Below are 26,208 nucleotides of genomic sequence, written 5' to 3'. Positions count from 1 at the left end.
ACACACTCCAAGATTGATACCTGACCATGTACATCGAGAAAGAATGTCTGTCCAGCTACTAAGACAGAAATGACTTTCAAGTCCAAGTACAAAATATACACCACTAAATATGTATAGAAAAAATCAACAACATATCAGTGAGGTCTGACATTCCAGAGCAATGTTTAGCTGATGCATCACTAGGAAGCAGTACAAGTCTGTAACACCATCTTCGGAATGAGTCATCACTGCTGGGCTCCCTGATGCAGCGTGACAACAGGTACATCCCAGGATTAGAAAGCTTCTCTACACATGAGATATTGTAGTGGGTGAGGATTCAGAGCAAATGGTATACTAGGCTGTGCCATACACATGAATATTTCAAGCTTTCCTCTATGCCTAACACTGAATCGTGATTTTTGCCACACACCAGCCTGAAATCTGAACTGGCATCTCCTGTCTTCTGTGCCCATAAAGATTTGGCATTTTTCATTTCATTGCTTGCTCTCTGGCACTACAGGGTGCCCCCTGCTTCTCCTCCCTTCTCTGTAGGAAGTAAATGCAGTTTGGCCAAATTGAACGAGCATAATGCTGGGCATACACGGCTCGTTTGCTCCTCGAGCCGCTGATGGCTCGATTGATAATTTCCAAGAGGTCCGATGACCCGCCAGATCGATACCCCGCTCGATCCCCGCGGGCGGACAATAGCGGGGAATCGAGCGGAAGATAAGGAGCGCTCGCGGGGACGAGTGGGAATCGATCCGGCTGCCTGCGGGGACGAGCGGGGACACGGCGGGAGTCGATCCGGCGGCTAATCGAGCCGCTGGGTCGACCCGTGTATCCCCAGCATTACTGTCACAAGGTTGCAAACAGACAGTAGATGAAATCAGCATTATTATTTCAGTTGGATTAAAAAGGAACTTTAACAATCAGTAGCTGATACCCCTTTTCCTACACGAAATCTTTTCCTTTTCTCGATTAGTTCATCAGGGAGGTTTGTGTGGCTGATATTGCGGTGAAACCCCTCCCACAGCGTGATGTCATGACCATGGTCCTGACAGTTTTCTGTGAACCTAGTAGCATTGTGGGAAATAACGGCTTTTACCAACTGCCAAGCAAGCAGCATCTCCCTCTGTGCATAGAACTCTCAGATGTTAGATATCCAGCCCCCTACTGGCAGATATTACTGTTGTGGTCAAATGACAACCACTGTTTGTTTGGTATGTATTTAAAGAGAATCTGTATTGTTAACCACTTCACCACTGAGGGGTTTTACCCCCTGAGCACCAGAGCAATTTTCACCTTTCAGCGCTCCTTCCATTCATTCGTCTATAACTTTATTATTACTTATCGCAATGAAATGAACTATATCTTGTTTTTTTCGCCACCAATTAGGCTTTCTTTAGGTGGGACATTATGCCAAGAATTATTTTTTTCTAAATGTGTTTTAATGGGAAAATAGGAAAAATGTGGGGAAAAAATAATTATTTTTCAGTTTTCGGCCATTATAGTTTTTAAATAATGCATGCTACTGTAATTAAAACCCATGAAACGTATTTGCCCTTTTGTCCCGGTTATAAAACCATTTAAATTATGTCCCTATCACAATGTTTGGCGCCAATATTTTATTTGGAAATAAAGGTGCATTTTTTTCAGTTTTGCGTCCATCCCTAATTACAAGCCCATAGTTTATAAAGTAACAGTGTTATACCCTCTTGACATAAATATTTAAAAAGTTCAGTCCCTAAGGTAACTATTTATGTTTTTTTTTTAATTGTAAATTTTTTATTTTTTTTTTAATTACAAAAAAAAAAAAAATGGGGAGTGTGGGAGGTAATGAGTTAATTTTATGTGTAAAAGTCATTTATTTGTATGTGAAAAATGTGTAGGGTGTAGTTTACTATTTGGCCACAAGATGGCCACAGTAACTTTTTGTTTTAATGCGACCTCCAAGCTTCCTTCCGGAAGCTTGGAGGAAGTATAATGAGCATGGACACGTGAGTTTTTTCTCACAATGATCGCGCTGCCCATAGGAGAGCAGCTGATCATTGCGGGGCTTAGATCAACGAACGGGAATGGATTTTCCCGTTCATTGATCTCTGGGCGAGCGGGCGGCGGCGGTTTTACTAGCGGCGGGCGGCGTGTTTACGAGCGGGAGCGCGGGCAGCGTCGGGAACGCGGAAAGTACGTGTTTCTCCGTCCCTGGTTTTTAAAGGATGGAAAAAGGGGCGGAGAAATACGTACGCGCGGGGGTAAAGTGGTTAAAATCGCACAAAAGTAAACATACCAGTGCGTTAGGGGACATCTCCTATTCCCCTCTGTCACAATTTCGCCGCTCCCCACTGCATTAAAAGTAGTCAAAAACAGTTTTAAAAAGTTTGTTTATAAACAAACAAAATGGCCACCAAAACCGGAAGTAGGTTGATATACAGTATGTCCACACATAGAAAATACATCCATACACAAGTAGGCTGTATACAGCCTTCCTTTTGAATCTCAAGAGATCATTTGTGTGTTTACCTTCTTCCCCCTGCAGCTCTCATCCACTGAAGAGTGACAGGCTGATTGTTTCTTCCTGCAGACTGTAATTCCTCAGTATGTGACAGCCCAGTCAGCTCTTTTCACAGCCTAACAGAGGACGATTTATCCAGCTTGTAAAAGGCAGCTCTTTTCTCTCACTGACAAGAGAGCAGAGAGTGTGCATAGAGGGGGCATAGAGGGGGTATGGAGGGGAGGGGGGGCATGCATAACAGATTAACAACACTGAAGAGTTGGCAGCCTTCCAGACACAGGGCGACGTATCTGACAGGGGAAAGATAAGTTAATTTATTACAGAGACGGTGATAGTAGAAAGTGCTGCAGTAAGCCAGAGCACATTAGAATAGGTTTAGGAACTTGTAGGATAGTAGAAAAAAGGATGACATTTTTGTTACAGTCTCTTTAAGCTGCTGGAATGTCTTATCTTGTATAGAAAAATGTTAATTTGTTTTATTATTCGTACGGGAAATCTGATAGAATATCCTGTTTTGTTTTTTTGTTTGTTTTGTTTTTCAATAAAAAGATTGGGAGTGGTGGATTTTTCTGGTCAATGTTTATTGAAACTGAATGATGTAGGGTAGATTGACATTTTTTGATTTATAGACCACAGCAATTTTTTTCAGAGTTTACAATCATTTTTAAGCATAATTGGGCAAAAACTGAACATATGTGTGGATTAGATATGTGAAATATTACAATAATCAAAAATTTACTGTAGTTCTTGAATTAAAAAGACATTTTAAAAACTGAATGGTGTGTGGCCGCCTCTAGGCTTCTAAATAAGTATTTTTATTTTTACCATGAAATGTGTCCTGGATCCATGAAATTGAGCACAACCTACCCATCTCCAAGCATTTTATTATGTGTATTTCATACTGTAACACCTGATTCAGCTGCATACTGCTGCCTTGGCATTGGCCTATCAAATATGCTTGAATAAAACTTGAGAGTTTTATTTGCGATTCAATAAACTAGATAATTTTCCATTTATATTACATTTAAATATTTTTGAAGGCCTAACTTTTTTTCGGTTGATTATTGGTCATAACCTAATTTGGTCTGGACGTCCAAAATGCTGAAGGTGGTGGTAATAAGCAAAACGTCCCAACAACATGGGTACTTCAAGAGTCTGTGCAAGCAGAAGAAACAAGCTGGAAAAGTCTAGCTTTTTATCAATTTTGACTTAAAGGGACACTTAAGTCAAAAAAGAAAAAATGAGTTTTACTCACCTGGGGCTTCCAATAGCCCCCTGCAGCTGTCCGGTGCCCTCGCCGTCTCCCTCCGATCCTCCTGGCCCCGCCGGCAGCCACTTCCTGTTTCGGTGACAGGAGCTGACAGGCTGGGGACGCGAGTGATTCTTCGCGTTCCAGGCCACAATAGCACCATCTATGCTGCTATAGCATATATCATATACCATATAGCAGCATAGAGGGTGCTAATGTGTCTGGGAACGCGAAGAATCACTCGCGTCCCCAGCCTGTCAGCTCCTGTCACCGAAACAGGAAGTGGCTGCCGGCGGGGCCAGGAGGATCGGAGGGAGACAGCGAGGGCACCGGACAGCTGCAGGGGGCTTTTGGAAGCCCTAGGTGAGTAAAACTCATTTTTTTTGTTTGACTTAAGTGTCCCTTTAAGAGAGAATCTTGTTGATCAAAATGTCAGCACTAATCAAACACATTTTCCCTTACAAATAGCTCCATGTGAGATAATGTCCAATAGTCAGCAGAGACAGGGCTCAGGATGTCGTCAGTGCCCCTTCAAACCCCTAAAGACCTAATACACTAAGTAGCCTTGAGATCAATAAGTCTTTTACCAGAGAAGGACTGTATAGATCTCTTGCTGTTGCACAAGTTTCTCAGAGTAACAAAATCATGTATTGCTCACTGGCTGCATCTCACCAGTGAGCTCACGCTAAGCCTTGCATGACAGATACATTCTATAACACATTCATTCCATGGGCTCGTGCATTTTAAAAACTTCCTTGTAAAAGTGGGTTTAGCAGATCTGGATTCAAACTCAACCAAAATACTGATAATAAACATAAAACCAAATCATTGTGGCAGACAAGACATTGGTGACTAAGTGGGCCCAGAGAAATAATAAATCAGAGGAAGGGGAACATCTATCAGCAAAATGCTTGCATTGAGTATACAGAAGTTCATCATTGCAGAAGCATCAGTGGTACTGACACAACAGTATGTATAGAGGAAAAAAAGCTCTAAGTAATAAGAATGCATTGAGAAATCTACACAGCTGATTAAATAGCATATATTTCCACAGAGGAAGAAATGTACAGTCTCATGCAACAGGAGGATAAGAGAGAGAATGGGATGAATTCTCTTACCTGATTTACGCTTTGATGAGCCATAGTCCCTGAAAAAGAAACAGCAGCAGATAGACATTATTAGTAGTGAGGCAGTACTGGGGGGCTGGTAAATACAGGCGCCCCACCCATGTAATGATAAACTCCTCGTCTTCTGCTAGCACTGTCTGCACTGATGGCTCAGGCAGGAAGAGCAGTGACAGAGGATGGATTGACAGGACCACAGCAGCATCCCGACCCCACCAACAGCTGCTGCTGCTGCACAAGACACTGGAAGCCAGAAGACCATGTGATGGGATGACGAATCAACCATCCCTTACTATAAGGGGGAGCTTTCCCTGCTTTTACAAGAGGCTTCAAAGGATGAACCTGTTCAGCATCTGTCAGTACTCCCTGTGCAGGAGGCACCAGCATTAAGCAACATTTCATTCTGCAATGCTAAAAGGAATGAGGGATTCACGTGCAGTGCTGCAGTGTGCACAAACAGGCATTTAATACACCAGTGTTCTGCAAGTATAGCTGATTATACAGGCACAGAAGGGATGTTTAGCGACTGGATGCTACATTGCAAGGGACAGGCACAAAAAATAAAAAGCATGATCATGTGAAACAGTTACTAGCATCCCTAAGCACTCAATGTTAAGCAGCTTCAAGCCACATGACCCACCAGCTTAAAAACAAAGAATGCTGGGAACTGGAGTTCCTGTAAGACCAGTTTCCACACATTTTGTTTTTCTTTTACAGTTAGAAAGGGCAGTGAAGGGTTAGATCTACTGTACGTTTATTATTAAACTAAATTACGGTATATAATTACTGATTTTTGTGACGCCAACTCAAAAAGTACTAGCAGGGAGAACATATCACGCCCTCCTTACCATTCAGAGTGACACCAATCCCCAACCAGCATATTCTGAGAGCCTACGCAGATTTTTTTTTTTTTTTTTAACTATTGGAAGATTGAAAGAAAGGGGCAGCAAACTGCTTTTCAATAGTGGTTTCTACGCCCTTCCATCCTGGTCAATTGACTTATCTATAAGAAGGACTGGCTTTGACTGACACAGCTGCTACTCTTCTCATCACCATAATGCTATGACCAGATAGGAGAAGCAGTGGCCTACTAAAGAGTTATTCTCTGCAGTCAACAGTGCTGTCACAGTACTGCCCATTGAGGGTTGATCGGGATACAGAGCTCCCTGAAGATTCCCTACACTGTTTTGTGTTATCAACCCTTTGGTATTGGTAGCCCACACTTGACATAATAAAAGTTTAATAAAGTTACATAGATATTTGTACTCCAATAATGATGTAAACTCTAATCAGACAAAAAATGGTATTGATGATGCCTATTCTAGATGAAGCGGAGTTGACAAAAACAAAACAATAAAAAAAAAAAAAATACAGTGCTGTCGCTACGGCATTTAGAGTGGCAGCTGGTATTGTTTAAAATGAAATAAATATGGCCACCACCACATGCCTCTCATTTCAGTTACCCTTCAATACAGGTTCTGCCTTCCAAAATAAAGCAGGTGCAAAGAAGAACAAGGCCCAAAGCCACTACACAGAGATGACACAGCCAGTAGTGTTGTTTTGCTACTGATTTGCTGTCTTAGTACATCTTCTAGAATAGTATGTCTTCTATTCTTCTATTTTTGGGATTAAACTGCACTTGGGGTTTGTTATAGGTGTCAGGGCACAGTAAGGTGAGGCACCAGTGGAGTAGGTTAAGGATAGTTTGCAGTAATGGATCACTGTTGGGAATAGGGTTTGATTGGAGCTAGGATGTGAAGGGCTTTCAGCAGTGTTTTTATAAGGAAGTGACAATGGTGTACTGACCATAGGGAAAAGCACCTCCATCTATGCTCCTAGGACTTCAATATTTGCGGTTACATTCTTCAAAGGAAGCTTTAGAAGTAAAGTGCATATTTCATCTTTAAAATATACTGTACTACTCATGTTACCTATGCCCAGCTTTTCTAAAAACTGTTAATATAGCTGCTATAAGATTGTCTAGGAAACAACAAGATAGCCCCTTCTGACATGCAGACTTCTAATGTGTGATATAATTCCCTCCCCAGCTCCTGTTTCAACTCACTTGTGTGAGTGTTGCTGGATGAATTGGGGAATATTCAAATAAAGTCAGTTCTAATGAGGGGGGTTATGTACAGCCAATCAGATGCAAGCATGTTAAGCTATAATGCACTCTGCAGACCTGCTCGTTTAGCAACTACGACCACACAATAATTGTCACAGAAATTGCTTAGAGGTCATAACAGGCTATGTTTCAGCATAACCACAGCGAAAGCCATACGAACACTTTTCTGTGACTGGAGTTACACTCTGAAGGGAACTATGCACTGATTTGTAAGAACTTCTTGAAGAAACCTCCACCTAAGGGAGGTTCGTAAACTGTATAAGCTTTTGGGGGTGCAGCAGGCATTTACTTGCATACGGGGGCTGCTCAAATTAGCAAAAACAACTAGGTAATTCAGCCACTTGCAATAGCCGGTGCCCAAATTATGCATCCCCCGGAGTTGCTACTACTCGAAGGGAGAATAGTTTTCAATGCCACCCGGGAGTTTCAACAGGAGTCTTTCCAGCATCAAACTGTGCCGAAAGTTGACAGCTCTATTTTTAAATGCATGCCCCTTAGGGGGAGGTTAATTTAAAAAGATTTTTGCACTTAGGTGTAACACAACTTACCACTCCATCTGGTCCAGCGGCGACTCCTCAGTTACCGGAGGACAGCACGGTCATGTCTTGTTATGTGCGCGCGCCCTCTTTCCTTTCATTCTGGCCACAGCACTGGTGCGAGGGTCAGGGTATTTAAACCATGACCTATCACCATTCAAGTGCTGGTGCATCGCCACACAGCTGCGGCATGCATCCACACTGTCTCAAGCCTGTTAACTGGTCTCTAGCCTGTTGGACCTGTCACTTGTTGTCCCATCTGTCCCATCCCATTCCTCCTGTTAGTTTGTCTAGTTCTGTTAGTTTTATTAGTCAGTCCTGTTTTGTACTCTTTCCCTACCGTCAAGGTACCCCTTCTGTTCTTCTCTCCTTTGGTGGGGTACTCCAAGGGGTCGTGACCTGGCAAGCACCAGGCAGCAAAGTTGTCCGCCACCTGTTAGGGATGATGGCCCATCATCCCTTGTGGGGTGCACTGGTGAAGTCCTGTGCTCGCTTACACTCCACGCCCTGGGGCTGCCTGTACCTATCACCAGAGCTAAGATCAATATAACCCTGATATTAGGAGAACCTAGGTGCCTTTAATACGATAGTTGTTCTTTTAACAAAATAAGACTTTAAGAACAACAACTGCTACAATTCTAATCTAAAACAAAACAACTATCTTGTGTTCATAAGCAGGATTCCAACATTCTCTGTATCACCCAAAGTTGAACGTCTCTAATCTGAAAGCTCTTTCCACAACTTCAGGGAATGATATCCTCACCTTGTGTCCTCCTATGAAGGATAATATTATCTGAAAAAATATAAATTGTACGAAGCTCACCTACAACATGCCGAACCCATAACAAACAAGCTGCTGATCTGTCCTCTGTGTTTATTAAACAAACAGAAGAGCTGATCACATGCACCCTCGGAGGCAGCCTGCTTTACCTTTTGGGATTCCGCTGGAAAATTGGAACATTTAATGTAAAACAGACCCCCTGAGGCTTCAGCAACATCGCAGAGGAATCTTCTCCCTCTCCTAACTGAAAAGGAATGTTTTTATATTCCAAGAAGGAGCAATAGGCCAAGAAACACTCAGCTATAAGGCGAGCAAAGAAAGAAAATGTACGCCATGTCATGCGGGTTTGTTGCGAAACGTTTTTTCTTCCGTTGCCCCAACAAAGGAAACTTTAAACAACAGATGTGTTATAACACACGCTGGTTCACTGCAGGACTCAGTGCCTCATATAAACTTTATCCTGAGCTCCGAGAGACCAGAATTATAAGTGTATAGCCTCAGATTTCTGTTACAAACTGATGCTGAGCTTGCAGGACCCCCTCCTCTGGTCACGGCTCTACAGGCAGCGCTTCGGTCACTGTTCCTGGAAAGATGCAGCACAACTTGCCCGTCGTCATGCACATCTGTTTTGACTTTTGCTTTTGTTTACAGCATTGGACTCTCTGGACCTTCTGCTGTCATCAGTGGAACGTGCACACATTACAAAACACTACTTGTTATCTGTGTTGCAATAAGATATTGAGCCATTGTTTATGACTTCAAGAAAAAAAAAACTTGTATTCATGGAAAATATTCAGTAATCGTTTTATCCAGTGAAACAATAGTATTTGTTTTGCTGTCACAGTTTTCTACCAGTGTCACTTGCTTGTTTCATGGAATGGCTGGGTTTTAGCGGAGAGTAAGAGTAGGACACACACTAACTGGTTAACTGCATTATACTATATAGTCTTCCATTCTCCTTAAAGCGGTATAAAACCCTGACATAATATTCAATAAAAACATGTTTTCCTACTTTTTATATACCATACGGTTATCATATTTGCTTTTGCGCATAAGTATTATTATTCATTTAGAAATGACAAGTTCCCAAAGTACACTTTTATTGCTCTGTGAGCTGACTTTGCATTTTATTCATAACAGGTTTATTCATCTTTTAATTTAAGCAGAAATACATTCTAAGGGCTGGTGCACACCGAGCGGCTTTTTGGGCGTTTTCAGATCCGCTTGCGGCTGCGGATCTGCTTGGTCAATGTATCTCAATGGGGTGGTGCACACCAGAGCGGGGGGCGTTTTGCAGAAACGAAAAATGCCTGGGTGAGGCATTTTTTGGATTGCGGGTGCGTTTCTGCCTCAATGTTAAGTATAGGAAAAACGCAAACCGCTCTGAAAAACGGCACTTCAGAGCGGTTTTGCAGGCGTTTTTGTTACAGAAGCTGTTCAGTAACAGCTTTACTGTAACAATATATGAAATCTACTATACTGAAAACCGCAGCAGCAATCCGCAAAACGCTAGCAAAACGCCTCATAAAAATAAAAAAAAGCGTTTAAAAATCTGCTAGCATTTTGCGGATCTGCTAGCGGGTTTTGGTGTGCACCAGCCCTGAGTGTCTGTCTGTGTTCAGGAGAGTCTGCACAGTCAGGGAATGTGTCACATTCCTCACTTGATACAATTAAGTAAACACAAGAGAACATTATCTCCAGTTCAGATGAGTCCAGCTTTCCCAGCAGGTAACTTGTAAAGTCCTGTGTTTAACCCTTTGAACGCTGTTCTAGTAAAAAAAAAATGGTGGTAGTATATAATATGCTGTAAATAATATTTTAGAGTAAAGAAGAAATGCTGGGTTTCATTCCGCTTTAACGCATTAAAAAGCAGCATGCAAGGAAAAACTTCCCATCTGAACAAAAAACATTTGCTGCAGCATTAAAAAGCATAAATAAGAGCAAGATCCTTTTTTAGGACACCTATCACATGATCACACAAACAGGAACTGATCCATCAAGGTGAGGTAAGAAATGTAAGAAAAAATTGAGAGATGCTGCTACTTGCTAAGTGAATAAGGGAATGTTATAAGACAGCAGCACTCATCATAATAGAATCAATTGCCTCTCATTGCCAGATCCCTCTGAGCGTGACGTTACTGACCAGGAGATGACAACATATGCATGCCCTATGGAGACCTTGAGCAAGACTCCCTAACACGTATACTGCCTATAGAGAGTGTACTAGTGGCTGCAGCTCTGGCTCTTTGAATCCACCAGGAGGAAAGCACAAATGTTCTGTGTCTTGTCTATAAACTGCCTGACCTGAGGCCGTTTGCACCTGCTATCCCGCCAGCTCCTCAATGCACAACAGTGGCAAATAATAGAACCCTATAGTTGCAAAGAATGTTAATAACTATCAGGCTGTATTATTTTATATTGTCAGTAAATGCTATAAGTCATGGGTTCACTTGTATAGGTTGTGTACAGACTCAACGACGGATCAAGACCAAGTTGCGCCTGGGGCAAGGTCAGGTTTTGGCGCCTAAAGGTCAGGTTTTGGCGCCTAAACTGCCATTCATTTTGCCACTTTTTTAAGAATTCAACAAACTGCGCTTGGGGCAAGATACCCGCTTGCCTCCCCCCAGATCTGTCCCTGTACAGACTTCACTTTCTCACCCAAAACAACCATTGGTGTTTGCTGCAGGTGGAAGTTTAGCAATTAACCCTTTCCTATGGAGAGGAAAGGGAAGAAGATAAACCAGCAGCCCTTTGCTGTGGAAATAATATCCATCTGGCTAGAGCAATCCATCTCATGAGATCTCTAGAGGGGAGGTCAGAGAGGATTTCTTGCTGAGATGATCAGGAACAATCATTTTGGCCAAAGAACATAGGAAAATCAAAAGTGCGTAATTGTTTAAAAAAAACAATAATTTTGTGTAAAATTTCAAGGACAAGAACACCTGCTGAATTTCTATTTTTCTGGTAACATATCAATAGTCAATGTCACGTCTCATCACTTCTGATGGTTTATTGGTGTTCAGTTGGTGTTCTATAACTCTGTACCTACAGAAAGTCCTGACTGTGACTTATGATCAGCAAGCTTATGACTGCCAGGGGCAATAGACTGAGATAATGCTTTCTATTTAAAGCAGACCTCCAGTGTAAAAATAAAACCCACACTATTCTCACAGGCAGCAGAAGTTATAAGAGAGTAGCAGGGAAAAAAATGTGCAGAATGTTCCATGCCACGTGAGAGCACTCGTGCAGGTGCAGAAGATGCCAACCTGGTGAGGTCGGTATCTGCAATGGAGGGATCCCGGGACACCAGAGCTGTGGCTAGGGCACAGGATGGCTTCCAGGGGCTGGGAGAATCCCAGGGTAAGTAGAACTTATTTTATTCCCTCAGACATTCCCTTTAAGTATGATGGCTGCACTGCTCTGTGGAGAGGTAAGCCGGAGATGTGTAAATGGATTCTTACTGCAGAAACCTCTATTGAAGAAGCAAGTCAACAACAGGCATTTGGGGACAGTGATCTGACCGGACAGAACACTATCACTACTAGGGAGATCATCAACATTAGGAAACACCTGTACACAAAGGGCTGTGGAGTCAGTGCACAAATCATCCGACTCCAGCTCTGCCTCCTCAGTTTATGAAACCATCGACTCCAACTCCAGGTACCCAAAATTGTTCAGACTCTGACTCCTCAACTTCAACTCCTTAGTCTAATATTAACCAGGGCTGTGAAGATGGTACAAATTCATCAGACTAATTTATTGAAACCCCTGACTTCGACTCCAGGTACCCAAAATTACTCTGACACCGCAGCCCTGTGTACACCCTTTAGATTTGGGGTCTGAAACGATCGTAAACAACTGTTTTGGATGAGGAAAATGGGACGCGTGTTTGTAGAGCTTTAGAGCTGCTATGTAGCTTTAGCGCAGCTCCCTCTGGTGCCTGGAGGATTTTCACTGGTTCCCTAATAGAAATAACAATGGGTCAAGTGTCTTCCAACAGTACACTCATCTTTGGGAATAAACCTGTAGTGTGTGAAAAAGGCTAACTATCTACAAGACCAGGGCCGGGCCGAGGCATAGACTGGAGAGGCTCCAGCCTCAGGGCGCAGTGTAGGAGGGGGCGCAGAATTCATTCAGGTGTCATTCCAAATTGTGTTTGAAGCAGAAAGAAATAAGAAAAGGGGATACATGGCAGTGACTGCAAGCCAGATAACTAGATATTAAGGTGTTGGGGAGGTTGAAGGCCCTGTGGCGCCTCTTAGTCTAATAGCAATCAGTGTTTGATGGCTCGGGTGGCAGGGATGGAGGGGCGCACTTTGGCGTCTCAGCCTTGGGTGCTGGAGGACCTTGTCCCGGCTCTGTACAAGACTGCAGAATGCAGCTTACAAACATACCTGTAGCAATCCTACAGAAGTAGATGTCTACTCAATGAACCGTCTTGTCCCCCCACCCCGTGTCACCATTCTGCATTCGTGCACTGGGTTTAAATGATGGAAGTGTGGTCAAGATCTAAAAAGTCTCCTTTTAAAATGTGAAACATTTTATACTGCATCTATGTTTTCTACATTGTTTATTTAAGCCTAGCAGCTGTAAAGAGGCAGAGGCAGGCAGCACGGTCTTTCCGTGGGATTACCTAACAAAGTATGACCTCGATAGTAAAGTAATCATTCTCTCCCCCAAAAACAAAACCTAACCATTATCATTTAGGATAAACACTGACATAATGTACAAACAGCACTTCTAGATAAAACAAGTGCTCACTGCAACAGGTGGTAAATCTTGTTAAATTAAGTATTCTGCCATGGCAGCCAGATAACTAGGGATGATAAAAAGAAACTGTGTTTACATTTTTTTAGTTGACTGATAACTGAGATAGGATAAACGAGATAAGACCAGACAGAAATAACAAGGCAGGCAAATCCAATGAAGATGGTTTCTTAATACGGATATTATTTCACTGCTCCGTACTCAAAGCTCATTGCCAAGCAGAGATTTACAAATACGTTTAACATGCCCATACAGATCAATTTTCCTTGGCAGATTCGGTTACAGTGATGGAATCTGCTGGAGATTGATCCCCCATTACAGCCACGTGATCGAAATTTTGATCGATTTCTGGTTGAAATCTTTCCTTCCACTCTGAACCAATAATGAATATCTGAGGTGAACCATGGGTCAAAAGTTAAATACCTAGGTAAGGAAGCCCTCTGGATCCTACAGAGGCTTCCCACACTATCCTACGGTCCTCTGTTGCCAAGCGTGAACTGTTGAGTTACGCATACCTCCGGAGCTCATAATCGAAATTATGAGTACAGCTTGCTGGCAACGGCAGGGGGAGGTAACTTACCCATGTTGCCACCTATAGCAGTTGCGCTCCATGTCGCATTCCGTGTCACTCCCATGCTTCCTCCTTCAAACTCAGAAAGAGGCAGCATGGGAGTAATGTGGAATGCGAAGTGGAGCGGCGCATCAGCAATAGGTGGCACCATGGGTGAATTAACACCCCCCCCCCCCATCGTGGCCAGAAAGTTGTACTCATAATTTCGATTACAAGCAGCGGAGCTAAGCATAGCACTACTCTACCGTGAACCCCCCAAAGGTATCCAACAAGCTCCTGTTGGCATCCACTCTTGTGACCACACTCCTCTTCACGTACGAGAACGGCTGTACTGTGCCTGCCTGAGCGCCGCCACGCCTGTGCAGCAAGCCAGAGGCACTCGTGCATGAAGAGAAGCACGGGCGTGATGTGCAGGTGAGTGTCCAGCAGTGCCAGAGGACAAGATTTCATAATAGATCTTATCTAATATTAGACCATATTCACTGCATAGCAAAGTTGATGAGCGCAGGCAACGCACAGCTATTTTTGTTACTTTACTTACAGTGACTATGTAGTACATGTTGTGCAACTAGTGCGTTACTTATTAAATGTAAGCATTGCTACCACATTGCTTAGGTGATGCTGGTTGTGCCAACTGTGCAGTGCACGCTATGCAGTCAGCATAATTGGCAATAAAACTGCTGTGGGCCAACTGCGCAAAATTCCTTATTTAGTGAATATTACCCACTAATTCTGCTGCTGCTAGGTCTGTACTGCCAAATGCAGTACAAATGAAGGATATTGCTGGTCACTGTAGACCCCCACCATCCCACCTTGCACTCTCCTGCCGCTATGGCATTACTAGCTACAGGAACAGGCCTTATCCATCAATGTACAATCAATATTTTCCTAACATTTTGCTTGGGAATTGACAGATTTTTATTACATTTAATGTTTATTAAAAAAAAAAATGTTGCCTAGTGTATAGCTAGCTTTAGTCACTAAATATGCAACTTTGCACAATATGCTGCCAGCTAACGAGTGCAATACGTGCAGAGTAGGCAATCTACATAGAATCTTTATATAAACAGCACATGAGCTCTGTCTCTACCTAGAGCCAAAAGTATAAAATTCAGGGCCCCCGTCTTTCAGCAAAGGGAGGTGGCCCCCTGATGAGATGAAGAAGCTGATGCCGAGGGCTCCGAAAGGGTTGGGGGCTTTCACTGAGAATTTTCTAACAGCTTTTCCTGTGCATGACAGACTGAGCCCTGGGATATCCGACTGCTCAAGGAGCAACTTTGAATTCTTTAGTCTTAATAAACCAACATGAATTCTGACAGGATGCTGCATATCCTTTGTTTTTAGGTAAGAAATCAGCTGCATTATGCAGATTGTTAGCACTACTTCAGTAAAGGTACATTCACACAGAGGGAAGAGAGTGACCATTAACTGCAGTAGCCTGTGGCTAATAGGTGGCACAGGGAAATGAGGTGCCAGTTGACAAAGCAAGTGCTTTGCTCAGTGTTGGTTTGGATGTTGGAAGAGGTTAGAGATGGTTGGTGGGTTTGTGGGCACAAAGGTGGTTTGTGGTGGGTGGGGCTGCAAGCACAGAGGAGATCAGTGACACCTAAATATGCAGGTATAGAAGGGGTTAGTGGTGGGAGATTGTGCAGGCACGGATGTGGCAAGTAGTGGGTGGGCTTGCAGGCACTGGAGGGCTTCGTTGTAGTTGGATGTACAGGCAATGAAATGAATTAATTGTGAATGGGTGTCCAGGCACAGTAGAGCTGAGTGGTAGTTGGGTGTGCAGGCTCAGAAAGGTATCGGCTGTGAATGGGTGTCCAGGCACAGTAGAGCTGAGTGATAGTTGGGTGTGCAGGCTCAGAAAGGGATCGGCTGTGAATGGGTGTCCAGGCACAGTAGAGCTGAGTGGTAGTTGGGTGTGCAGGCTCAGAAAGGGATTGGTTGTGAATGGGTGTCCAGGCACAGTAGAGCTGAGTGGTAGTTGGGTGTGCAGGCTCAGAAAGGGATCGGCTGTGAATGGGTGTCCAGGCACAGTAGAGCTGAGTGATAGTTGGGTGTGCAGGCTCAGAAAGGGATCGGCTGTGAATGGGTGTCCAGGCACAGTAGAGCTGAGTGGTAGTTGGGTGTGCAGGCTCAGAAAGGGATTGGTTGTGAATGGGTGTCCAGGCACAGTAGAGCTGAGTGGTAGTTGGGTGTGCAGGCTCAGAAAGGGATCGGCTGTGAATGGGTGTCCAGGCACAGTAGAGCTGAGTGATAGTTGGGTGTGCAGGCTCAGAAAGGGATCGGCTGTGAATGGGTGTCCAGGCACAGTAGAGCTGAGTGATAGTTGGGTGTGCAGGCTCAGAAAGGGATCGGCTGTGAATGGGTGTCCAGACACAGTAGAGCTGAGTGGTAGTTGGGTGTGCAGGCTCAGAAAGGGATTGGTTGTGAATGGGTGTCCAGGCACAGTAGAGCTTAGTGGTAGTTGGTTGTGCAGGCTCAGAAAGGGATTGGTTGTGAATGGGTGTCCAGACACAGTAGAGCTTAGTGGTAGTTGGTTGTGCAGGCTCAGAAAGGGATTGGTTGTGAATGGGTGTCCAGACACAGTAGACCTGAGTGGTAGCTAGGGTTAGGGTATGCAGGCTCAGGGTGGGTTCTAACCCTTTTCAAAATTATCCCAAAAAAAACTTTCTAATCCTGGAGTTGTGCTTTATTGTCTCTGCCAAAAACTGGAGGATGTGTGATCTGAAAAGCCAATACTTTGTTTTCATCTAGTGCCACTGCTCTCTCTGGCAGCTAGCTGGCGCTATTGAGTTGAAAGCAGACATGTCTCAATTTACTCATCAGAGAGAAAGTCTACTTTTAAATGCAGTTATGGTTCAATTCAGTGAGAGAAATGTCAACCACAGACAATTCCTAAGGCAATTAGTGCAGTGCACAGAATGAAAAGTCTATCAGGTCTTCATATATTCAGACATTTCTGCACAGATCACAGTAGCAGATGGATCCATAGCAGACGATTCCACCACTCTATTTAGTTAACCTAGTGACAGAGGTACTTTGGTGTCCCTGGTGATAATAAACTTTAAAGCCTTGTACACACGCACACCTGACTAAAGTTGGCCGAGGCAACCGATTACGACTGCCTCAGCCGATAGTCAGGCGTGCGCACAGGGGCTTCTTACCAGCAACGGCTGCTTGGCAAGCAATCCACCCTACTGATCACCTTGGCTGAGCGGCGGCCAACTTCTTTGAAGACACCACGTGCCTGATGGGCAACATCAGTTAGGTGTGTATGCAGCTTAAAGAGAACCCGATGTGTATTTTTTAAATCTTAACAATTACATGCCTCTGTGTCCTTCTTTTGCCGCCTCTAGTCCCCGCCAAGCTCTGCTGCCCCCCCTTAAAAAACAGCGCCAGGCTAGCGACAATCTGCTTGTCGCTAGCCTTGTGTTTACCTGCATATTAGCAATCAGCATCGGTCCCCCGCCTGTGTACCCTCACTCCCCGCCTCCACAAGCTTCCTTCAATCGGAAGCTAAGCCGCGACCCAGGAGTATTGCGCAGACCAACGGGAATCCCAGTGATGTAATTCCTGCTCAGCAGGGAGTAAACCATTACGCAAATGACCACGTTGCCGCATGGTGGTGCAGGGTAATATGAAGGCTGATCTCTGCTGTGCAATACGGTGCAGCAGGACACATCAAGTGTAAAACCGGCCTCGGATGCACAGGTGTATTCTGTTACATTGCTGAGGGGAGTAAACCATGCAAAATACAGCAACTGTCTGTCCTATGAGAAGTATTCCTTTTGGACAGGCTTAGCTTGTTATAGGCAGGATGGCCATTATTGTGCTGCATTTGATTATCTTCTGGAAACCCACGCTAGGCAAGCTGATGCTGGCTTTGAACTATTCTGTTTCATACAGTTTGATACTGGCTTTAATTATTGTATTATTGCACTGTATCCTAATGCTAAGTTCACATCCTGACTTGGAACCCTCACGCACTATGTTTCTGTATTTCTTAATATGCTTCAAAACAAAAAACCTCTTCCAATAATCCAGTCAATAAAAGTGTGAAAAGACAACACACCATGTGATCAGTTATTTTGTATACTTCAGCTTTAGCCTCCTCCTTGCATAACATGAGTTTGAGTGTAATTCCAGACTGAACTGGTTTCCCATACAGCCTACAAACAGTTTGCCAATCTGTGAATTTAGTGTATCTCAGCTCCTTCTTGCTGCTAGATAACACAAACACCACATGATAGACTGCCCTCCCATTCATTTCACTGGACAAATCTATCATCTGTATGGAGCGCCGTGGTGTGCTCTGCTTACTCAGAGCACTCAGCATTCAGTACCAGTGGAAAAGTCAAAGGAGATCCTGGAGGCCTAGAGATCCTGGAGGCCTGGAGATCCTGGAGGCCTGGAGATCCTGGAGGCCTGGAGATCCTTTGACTTTTTTGCACCTGTAGCACAAAAAGTGCCCCTAGGCATCCCTCATAACATTTTGAGATCAGAAAGAGAGACACTTAAGCCACACCCCTGCCACACCTCTAACCACATCCCGTCACACCCCTGTCACGCATGCTATAAAGATTTTATAAGAAAAAGACGCTGTTTTATAATTTAAACCACACTGGTCCTTTCTATCCTGGCTCATTTTCCTTCATATTAACATTTGAAAATAAGAACTATAGCAATTTAAAGTATGGGAATAAAGTTTAGAGTCAATTAAACACATTTTTTTCAGTAGAAAAATACACATATTTACACCGATCTGTTCATTAGTCCTGAAAGAGAGTCAAATAAGGTAGAAAGAGGGACTGTCCCTCCAAAAGTGGGACATTTGGGAGCTATGCCCTAGGGCAGTGATATGTAAACTTGGCTCTCCAGCTGTTAAGGAACTACAAGTCCCACAATGCATTTGCCTTGATGAATCATGACTGTGGCTGTCAGACTCCCGAATGCATTGTGGGACTTGTAGTTCCTTAACAGCTGGAGAGCCAAGTTTGCGGATCACTGCCCTAGGGGGTACTAACCCTGGAAGGGGAAAGCTTTTGGATCCTAAAGAGGCTTCCCTCGCCTTCCTCCACAGCCCTGTTCCAGAGCTGGAACCTCCAAAATAGAGCTTGTCAATAGCTCAGGCAGGCCCACTAGCATCTCACCGCTCAACTCTTTTTCAGAAAAAGCTGGATCGGGTCTGCACTACTGAGCAGGCATAAGCCTTGTGCACCACACAGTAACACAGACCTGATCAACTAGCACGGGTGGGCTCGATTATTTCCACTGGAGCCCAAGCGGGATGGTGCACATGCACAGGGAGGCCACTCTTCGGAGGTCTCAGTGCTGGAATGCACTGACATGCAAGGATAGGGGAAGCCTCTTTAGGATCCAGAAGTTTCCCTCTCCCAAGGTAAGTATTCAATTTCTTTCATCACAAGTGCACTTTAACTACACACCTATCCTTTAACATTCAAAGGTATTTTTGAATTCATCAGAAAACTTTAGTTAGCCTTCTCTCCATATTATATGTTGGGAAAGACTAAAACCTGGTACACATCAGGAAATGTTCAATTCAGATCCTAGTCTAGCCGGGGATCAGTTTGAAATTCAGATCTGACATCATTTGGATATAGAAGAGATAATGTATACATGTATGCAATTTTTTTTTCAAAACAGATTTCCGATTATTTTTCTGATCAAAATCAATTTTATTTGGCCAAATAAGTTTGCACTTACAAGGAATTTGACTTGGCAGTTGCTTAATGGACACAGACAAAACAATACAAGGACACGGTGTAGGTAATTGAAAGTCAAGCACAGTGGGCAGCATTCACTAAAGGCAGGTCGAAAAAATCATCTTGTTTGATAAAATACCAAAATCCGTTTTTTTACTCTTTTTTTCCAAATTCACCAAAGTTTTCCTGCATGAGGCAGAAGTTCGGTAATTTACCGAACAAACATGCCTCAATTCACTAAGACCAGCTCGGTAAGTGTCACATACCAGCATGGAGCAGGTCAGCAGTGAGCTCCCTGTGGCAATGTATGTAGGTCCGGTGTTTTCTGTGAGCGGTCAGGCAGGGAGCTGCGTTGTATGACTAAGAAGTTTTCTGTCCTAAAAATCCTGACATCCCTTTTGATGTACTGCAGCCACCGAGGAGGGTTCTTCTGCTTGCCAGAATACAGATTTCCACATCTACAGGGATGTAGGGATGCCTCTTGAAAAGTGTCCTTTCTCTGCTCTGGTACACTGTAAGACCCACCCGATTACCCTTCTTCGCATTTAATCACAGTGAGAAGCAGGCTGCGTGGCTCTCCCTACTGGCTGCCTGGCTCCCCCCAAAGCCTGTCTGTCAAGTTATCTCACAGAGACAGCATGGGGAGAGTTAGTTATCGGCTGCTGTGAGCTGGAGAAAAATACAGAACACTTTTGCATGGTAAAGGAAATGTGGAAACCTTTGTGAATTTTATCCTGAGACAATTACCGTACAAGTCGGTAATTTACCTCACTAGTCGGTAATATTCGTTTTCAGTGCGGAAATAGATTTAGTGAATTGTGACTTGAGAAGGTGATCGGTAAAATCAGCTGTTTTCAGCATTACCGAAAGCAGTAATGCTTTGTGAATGCTGCCCAGTATATAAGTTAAAGTCATAGCAAACAGAGTAGGAAGTGTTCCTTTTCAGTTCTGTGTTGTAATGCTTTCAAGTCCTAGCAGTTCTATTGTGGTTCTGCATTAAGCATGGCTTCCACATTAGTGAAGAAGCTGTTCCCATGCCTGGAAGTTTTTGTTGCGATTGACCGGTATCTTTCTCCTGAAGGGATAAGCTGGAAGATGGAGTGAGCAGGGTGAGTGGGGTCAGAGGCAATCTTAGTCGCTCTCTTTTTGCACCAGCTAGTATAAAGATCCAGTAGGGAAGGTAAGCTGCAGCCAATTATTCTTTCTGCTGATTGGATGATAGGCTGCAGCCTCATCTTTCCTTGTACTGAGCATGAGCTGAACCAGACAGTCATAGATGATGTCTACATCCATGATTCGATATCAATAGAAAACGATTGGAAAGGACATACACATGAAATGAAAGCCAGTATTTTGATCAATGTTTTTTTAGCATGTCCGATCTGTTTCCAGCTGAGAAATTGATTTTGAATTTAGGATCGGTTGCTGGCAATCAGTAGACTGTACATTTTTCTATAGATCATACCATGTTCACGATTGGCTATAGAATCTGAAGGGAAATTGCATGGTGTGTACTGGTCCTAAGGCCCAGAATCTCGTCAGTCATCATCATTAATAACTTTGATGGTGAAATATTGCAAGTGCTGAATTTACATTTCACATAGCAGGGAGCTACACTTGGTTGTACAATTCACAATCAAGGAATAAGCTTTTTAAAAAGATTTATTCACATTCTCCATATCTACAGCCTTACTAGATCTCTAGATCTGTGATAATAGATTTATAGTAATGAAATTGATAATTACAATGAAATGAAACCCTTTGGCCTGAAATGACATCAGGGGAGCGTAATCCAGAGGAAAATGATTTTTCCATTTCACCTACCAAACTGATAACATGATATCCGCTGCTTCTGGAAAGGGCCGATGCTGGAGGCTTTATTGCCAGAACCGTCACTACAATGAAACCAAATACTAGACTACAAGCAGTGCAGCACCAGGACTTGTCCATGGCTTTGCCAAGTACTATTACCTAATGCTTCCTAAATATAGTAAAACGCAAGGAAATACCATTTGAAACAATAAGTCTAGCCTTTACTCCATATTAATAACAATACCATCATGGCTGGTCAAAAAAAATCTCCCTCCTAGGGACTGTTAAATGGAGCTGCACAGCAGCTTTTCACATTAAAGTCCCAGTTCAGTCTGTTTTTTTTTTCTTATGCATTTAGTGGATGTATTTCAGTCTGCAATGTACACAACAGTCAGCCATGCATAAAACTACCATAAGCTGAATTATCAGTACCTGCTCACTGGTACCCATCACAATTTATTAATATACAGCAATGCTTTTTTGAAGCATTTTACACTGAACAATTCACATCACTAAGGGCTGGTTCACACTGTGAGCGATTGTGCTCTGTTTGCTGATCACCAGCGATCAGCAAAGTGCTAAAGCAGTGTCACCCTATGAGAGTGTTCTCAGCGCAACATTTTGATTTAGAGAAAATCGAAAATGTGCTGCCTGTATCATTTTTAAAAATGATTTTTCTTGAAGGAATGTGCAAATACGCACATTCCTTTTAAAAATTTCTCTGAAAATCGCTTTGCGTAATCGTTAAGCACTTAGTGATTGCGTTTTGTAGTGTGACCTATGCCTTAAACCAAAACTGAATTAAGACAGAGCTTTGAACAAATTGTACCCACAGCATTATAAATATAAAATACAACAATAAGCCTAGCTAAATCTCACTCACTGGTGAAGATTTTATAAAAGGGTTCCTGCATCCAATACAGGCCACCATCATCTTGAAGACAGCAAAAGGCAAACGCATGCGATTTTCCTGTGCTTTTGTTTGCGTTTACGCCTGTGTAGTAGTTGTCTCAGCATGCAACACAATCCTGATAGATTCCTTGCCTCGGCAGAATGATATGGGGGAAGAGACTTTAGCTTGAAAGTAGTTAAATGAATGTTTATATATAAATAAAGCACATTCAAGATTTCATATTAAAGCTTTTTATTAATTTCTGTGCAAGGCAAGATTTTTAGTTTAGGTCTGCTTAAAGGAAACCCTAAAGTGAAAAAAAAAAATATCCCCATTTACTTATTTACTTCCAGCCCCCTGAAGTCTTCCTGGACCCTCACCATTGTCCTGCACTCTGCCGTTCCTCCCCTGTCCCCTTTTATTGCTGGATGCGTGGCCCCGTGGCTACTGCACATGCACAGTCCACTCCTGGCCACTGGAGCGCAATAGAGGACAAGCGTGGCTGGCACCATGCATGCTCAGTGGCCAGATTACGGAGGGGGACAGTGGAGGGACGACTGAGCACAGAGTCACAATGAGGGAGCAGGAAGAATTCAGGGGCTGGGAGTTTAAGGGCATAATTTCTAAGACTGAATCCTAAAGAGCAGCCATCACAGTCTGAAGTAAACTCTCTGTCATTCAGTTGCAAATCAAACAGAAGAATTGGCCCTTGGAACTTTTTAGAACTGACACATTATCAACAGGGTTTTCTAAGCCAAATAATTGCCATTTGGCTTCTGTTTACTTTTCAAATAAACAGGCTGAATTTTACAAGCTGTAGGACAAGCTCATTTGCATAGCTACCAATTCTATTTTTTGTACGGCCCTGTTCACCTTATCAAAGGGAACAAGAGAACTAGGAAACCCCCCCTGAATTTAATACCAATAACAAAATGAGCAATGATGCTGGATGTATAAGAATTTGAAAAAATCTTTATTAATGTGCCAACTGCAGATTAAAAACAATTAAAAACAAGGTAGCCAGACCTGGGCCAGAACCCCTAATAATACAATAATGTGGGCGAGACCCTGCATACAAATATAAAATGGAATGTAGCCCGACCTGGACTCTCTTCAAAAAAGTATTGGAAAAAGTATGAACGATACATATATATATAAACATATACATATGTCTCGATATAGTGCCACTAAAGCAGTTTTGTCAAAATCGGGTATAATAGTGTGGCACTATATCACAGAGATAGTCCAAGGAAGGCCACACACCCATGGTAAACAGCATATAATCTCAATCTCTAGCTGCCACTACATATAATATAATAAAGTGCTAGTGCATATACAACTGCTAAATAACAATCAAAAAAAACATAATACAACGAGATATAAAGTGAATATAGAGCAAAAAATGAGATATGAGTGTAGGAGATGAGATATAAAGTGGAGGAGGGAATATTCCCATAAGGTGCAGAAGTGAAACAAGAGAGTAGCAGCAGGAGAGCGAGAAATGAGCAGGGCTCACCTAATAAGAAAGATGAGAGGCCTCAGGAATGGCTGTGTGGGCGCTGCCTGCGCCGTCCTGTTCACCTTATCAAACAGAGATGGCTGTGCGATCGGAAAAGACAACGCATACGATTGCACGCCATCTGCGTTTGCATGTATTGCGTGGCTGATCACATTCACTTGTAGTGAATGGGACAGCCATGCATTTGGGCAAAAAATGCGTGCAGCATGCGTTCGAGGACTGCACTGGTCCGCAACGCATGCATTGTGAACATCAGACAGTGCAGTCTATGCACTTCTGATGTCATGCGTATCTGCCACCCGCACGCGTTGCTGAAATACGGACAGCAACACGTGTAATGTGAACGAGGATAAACAGAAAAATACTTCAGACATTTTCTTAGTAGGACTAGTACTATATGTACCTATGTTTATCTCATCATGTGGTACATTTACTAAACTGAGGCAATCAGAATAATGTGCATAAATTTTTATTGCACGATGAGTAGAACATAATACAATACATTCTGCTCTACTCATTGTGCATAAGGCTTTACACACGTTATTCTGCTTACCACCGTTTAGTAAATATACCCCCATGTCACTTCAGGTTTCCTTTAACGTCAGCCAGGGCAGCCAAAAATGACAGCCTCGGGCAAGAATCTAGCAAGTGTGTGCGAGCCCCTTCGACATCTACTCAGGAATCGGCATGCCGGATGTTAAGCAACTTCCAACCATTCCCTGAGCGCATTAGAAAAGTCATTAAAAGTCAGCTATGAGGGGTGGAAAAACAGAAGTGAAAAAATGATACCAAGCAGAAGGTTTGCGTGACCAAACCTAACTTACATTGGGCTCCACAAGTGCTTATCTTGTAGATTTGCCCATTCACATGTATGGATGATTAAATGAGCTGCACAAGCCCAACTCTGGCATGGATACTTATGAAGTGTATGTAATTCATCAACAGAATAGCAAGAAATATAGCCGTTATCTTTATATAATGCTGGTAATTTCCTTGCTCGACACAAGACAGGAAGTGTATGTTCCAACAGTAACAAACAGAGCCTTTTTTAAAAAATATGTAATTCCCTCTTGCCAATGCAAAGTGACGCCAAGCTTGTATCTGCATAGACAATGCAGGGTCAAAATTAGCAAGAAGCTGGAATGGCATTCTAAAACTTCCTCTTCTTTGAAGTCACCATGAGTTCACTTGCTTCATGGGCAGATAAAAAGACAACAGGGCTTTTGACTCATCTCATCATAATGGAAAGAAGCTATCAGTAATCATTAAACGGTTCCCCTTGTTAATATGAATGTGCCGATTGTCAGGCATCTGGGGACTTTTTACAGCAAGATGTTGATGTGAATGTTTTCTCCGGATGCCATAAAGAGAGCTGCTAAGGACGCCACATGCCCCTGGGTCACGGCCATGAAGTAAAATAATACAAAGAAATGTCACACATGCTAAATAGCAGGGTTTAAATTCCACAACCCAGCACAGGTGATAACTGCATTAGTAAAGGCATTCGTAGGAATCGGATTTAGGCAGAACCATTTTTTTAGCATTTAATATAACTTTGGAAAAAATTGAGCAATACAGACTCATCATAAAGTACATAATCAGAGATGACCTTCAGTGCTGAGTGCCAGTCTATAGATTCACTACTTCTACACATAGGAGTAGATGAAGGCAAACTACAATTGAACTGAGCTGTGTTTACTCATTAGTACAAGAAGCCACCCATCACCATCACATTAAAGGACTAATAAGGTTGGGTTGAAGTGAAGCACCTGATTGTAGCGGCAGTTTAATTTGCCACAGAGCTAATGCACATTATCAGCAGAACACAGCTCCTTGGAGCAAACTTTAACCCTTTGGGCCCCAGCACTGAACTATATAATTGCTGTGCACCAGCGAACGAATGCTACGGCTGCCAAAGGGTGAATATTTGTTAGGTCTAGTGACAGCCTAACATAACAGGTGCCATTTTGGGAGTGTTAGGGTATGGGGCATGTGTGTGTGGTAAATTTAACATTGAGGGCTGCTTTCCACTGAGAAACGTGATTACGATGTGATTCGATTCCCTTTCTCCCATTTTCCACTACAGTGATTCCGCCACAATTTTCTGTCTGATGTGTCGAATATATAACGCAATTGTGGTGCATTGTGATTTCTAATGGGAAAAAAAGAAGACCAGCAGATGGTCTGGAGTGTCTCACCCATAAATCTAGCGTGTGCAGGGCAGGATTTACCATAAGGCACTGTAGGTAAATCCCCTATGGCTCCGCCGAGCAGATCAGTCAAAAACGTATCAGTCTGCTGACAGTCTGTACTCACGTGCTACTGTTGGCAAAACGACCACCCCGCGGGAGGGTCTGACGGACCCGTCGTTTGTAAAAAAATACAGTGTGTGTACGTGCCTCAAGCTGAAAGATGGTTTTTACGGTAATGGAATTAAGTTATATAATGGCCTGTGCAGTGATGATAAATGTTATAAAGATTATTGTACTTAGGTGCAGCTACCCTTTAAGGATGTATACACATTGACTTTTGTTTTTCTGTGAACTGCATTTTTGAAGTGTTTGGAGTACATCCCGAAATTTAAATTCAGGCCTTTGGCTTGTGCGGCAATTTTC

At 43.1% G+C, this 26,208-nt stretch overlaps 1 protein-coding gene across 7 annotated transcripts in view; it reads right to left on the bottom strand.

Annotated features, from left to right (window-relative positions):
- Positions 1–26,208, bottom strand: part of SH3PXD2A (SH3 and PX domains 2A) — a 455,860-nt gene that overhangs the window by 151,764 nt on the left and 277,888 nt on the right. For 6 of the 7 annotated variants that reach the window (XM_068257340.1, XM_068257342.1, XM_068257341.1 and 3 more), the window contains one exon: positions 4,859–4,887. In XM_068257340.1, the coding sequence (XP_068113441.1) occupies positions 4,859–4,887 (29 nt within the window). Of the gene's footprint in view, positions 1–4,858; positions 4,917–26,208 lie in introns of those variants that run through there. The other variant, XM_068257345.1, reaches the window with a different exon arrangement.

This window comes from Hyperolius riggenbachi, chromosome 10, assembly GCF_040937935.1.
Source record: "Hyperolius riggenbachi isolate aHypRig1 chromosome 10, aHypRig1.pri, whole genome shotgun sequence".
Classification (NCBI taxonomy): Eukaryota; Metazoa; Chordata; class Amphibia; order Anura; family Hyperoliidae; genus Hyperolius; species Hyperolius riggenbachi.
Note: the sequence above shows the minus strand (reverse complement) of the source record. Positions and strands in the feature narration are given on the sequence as shown.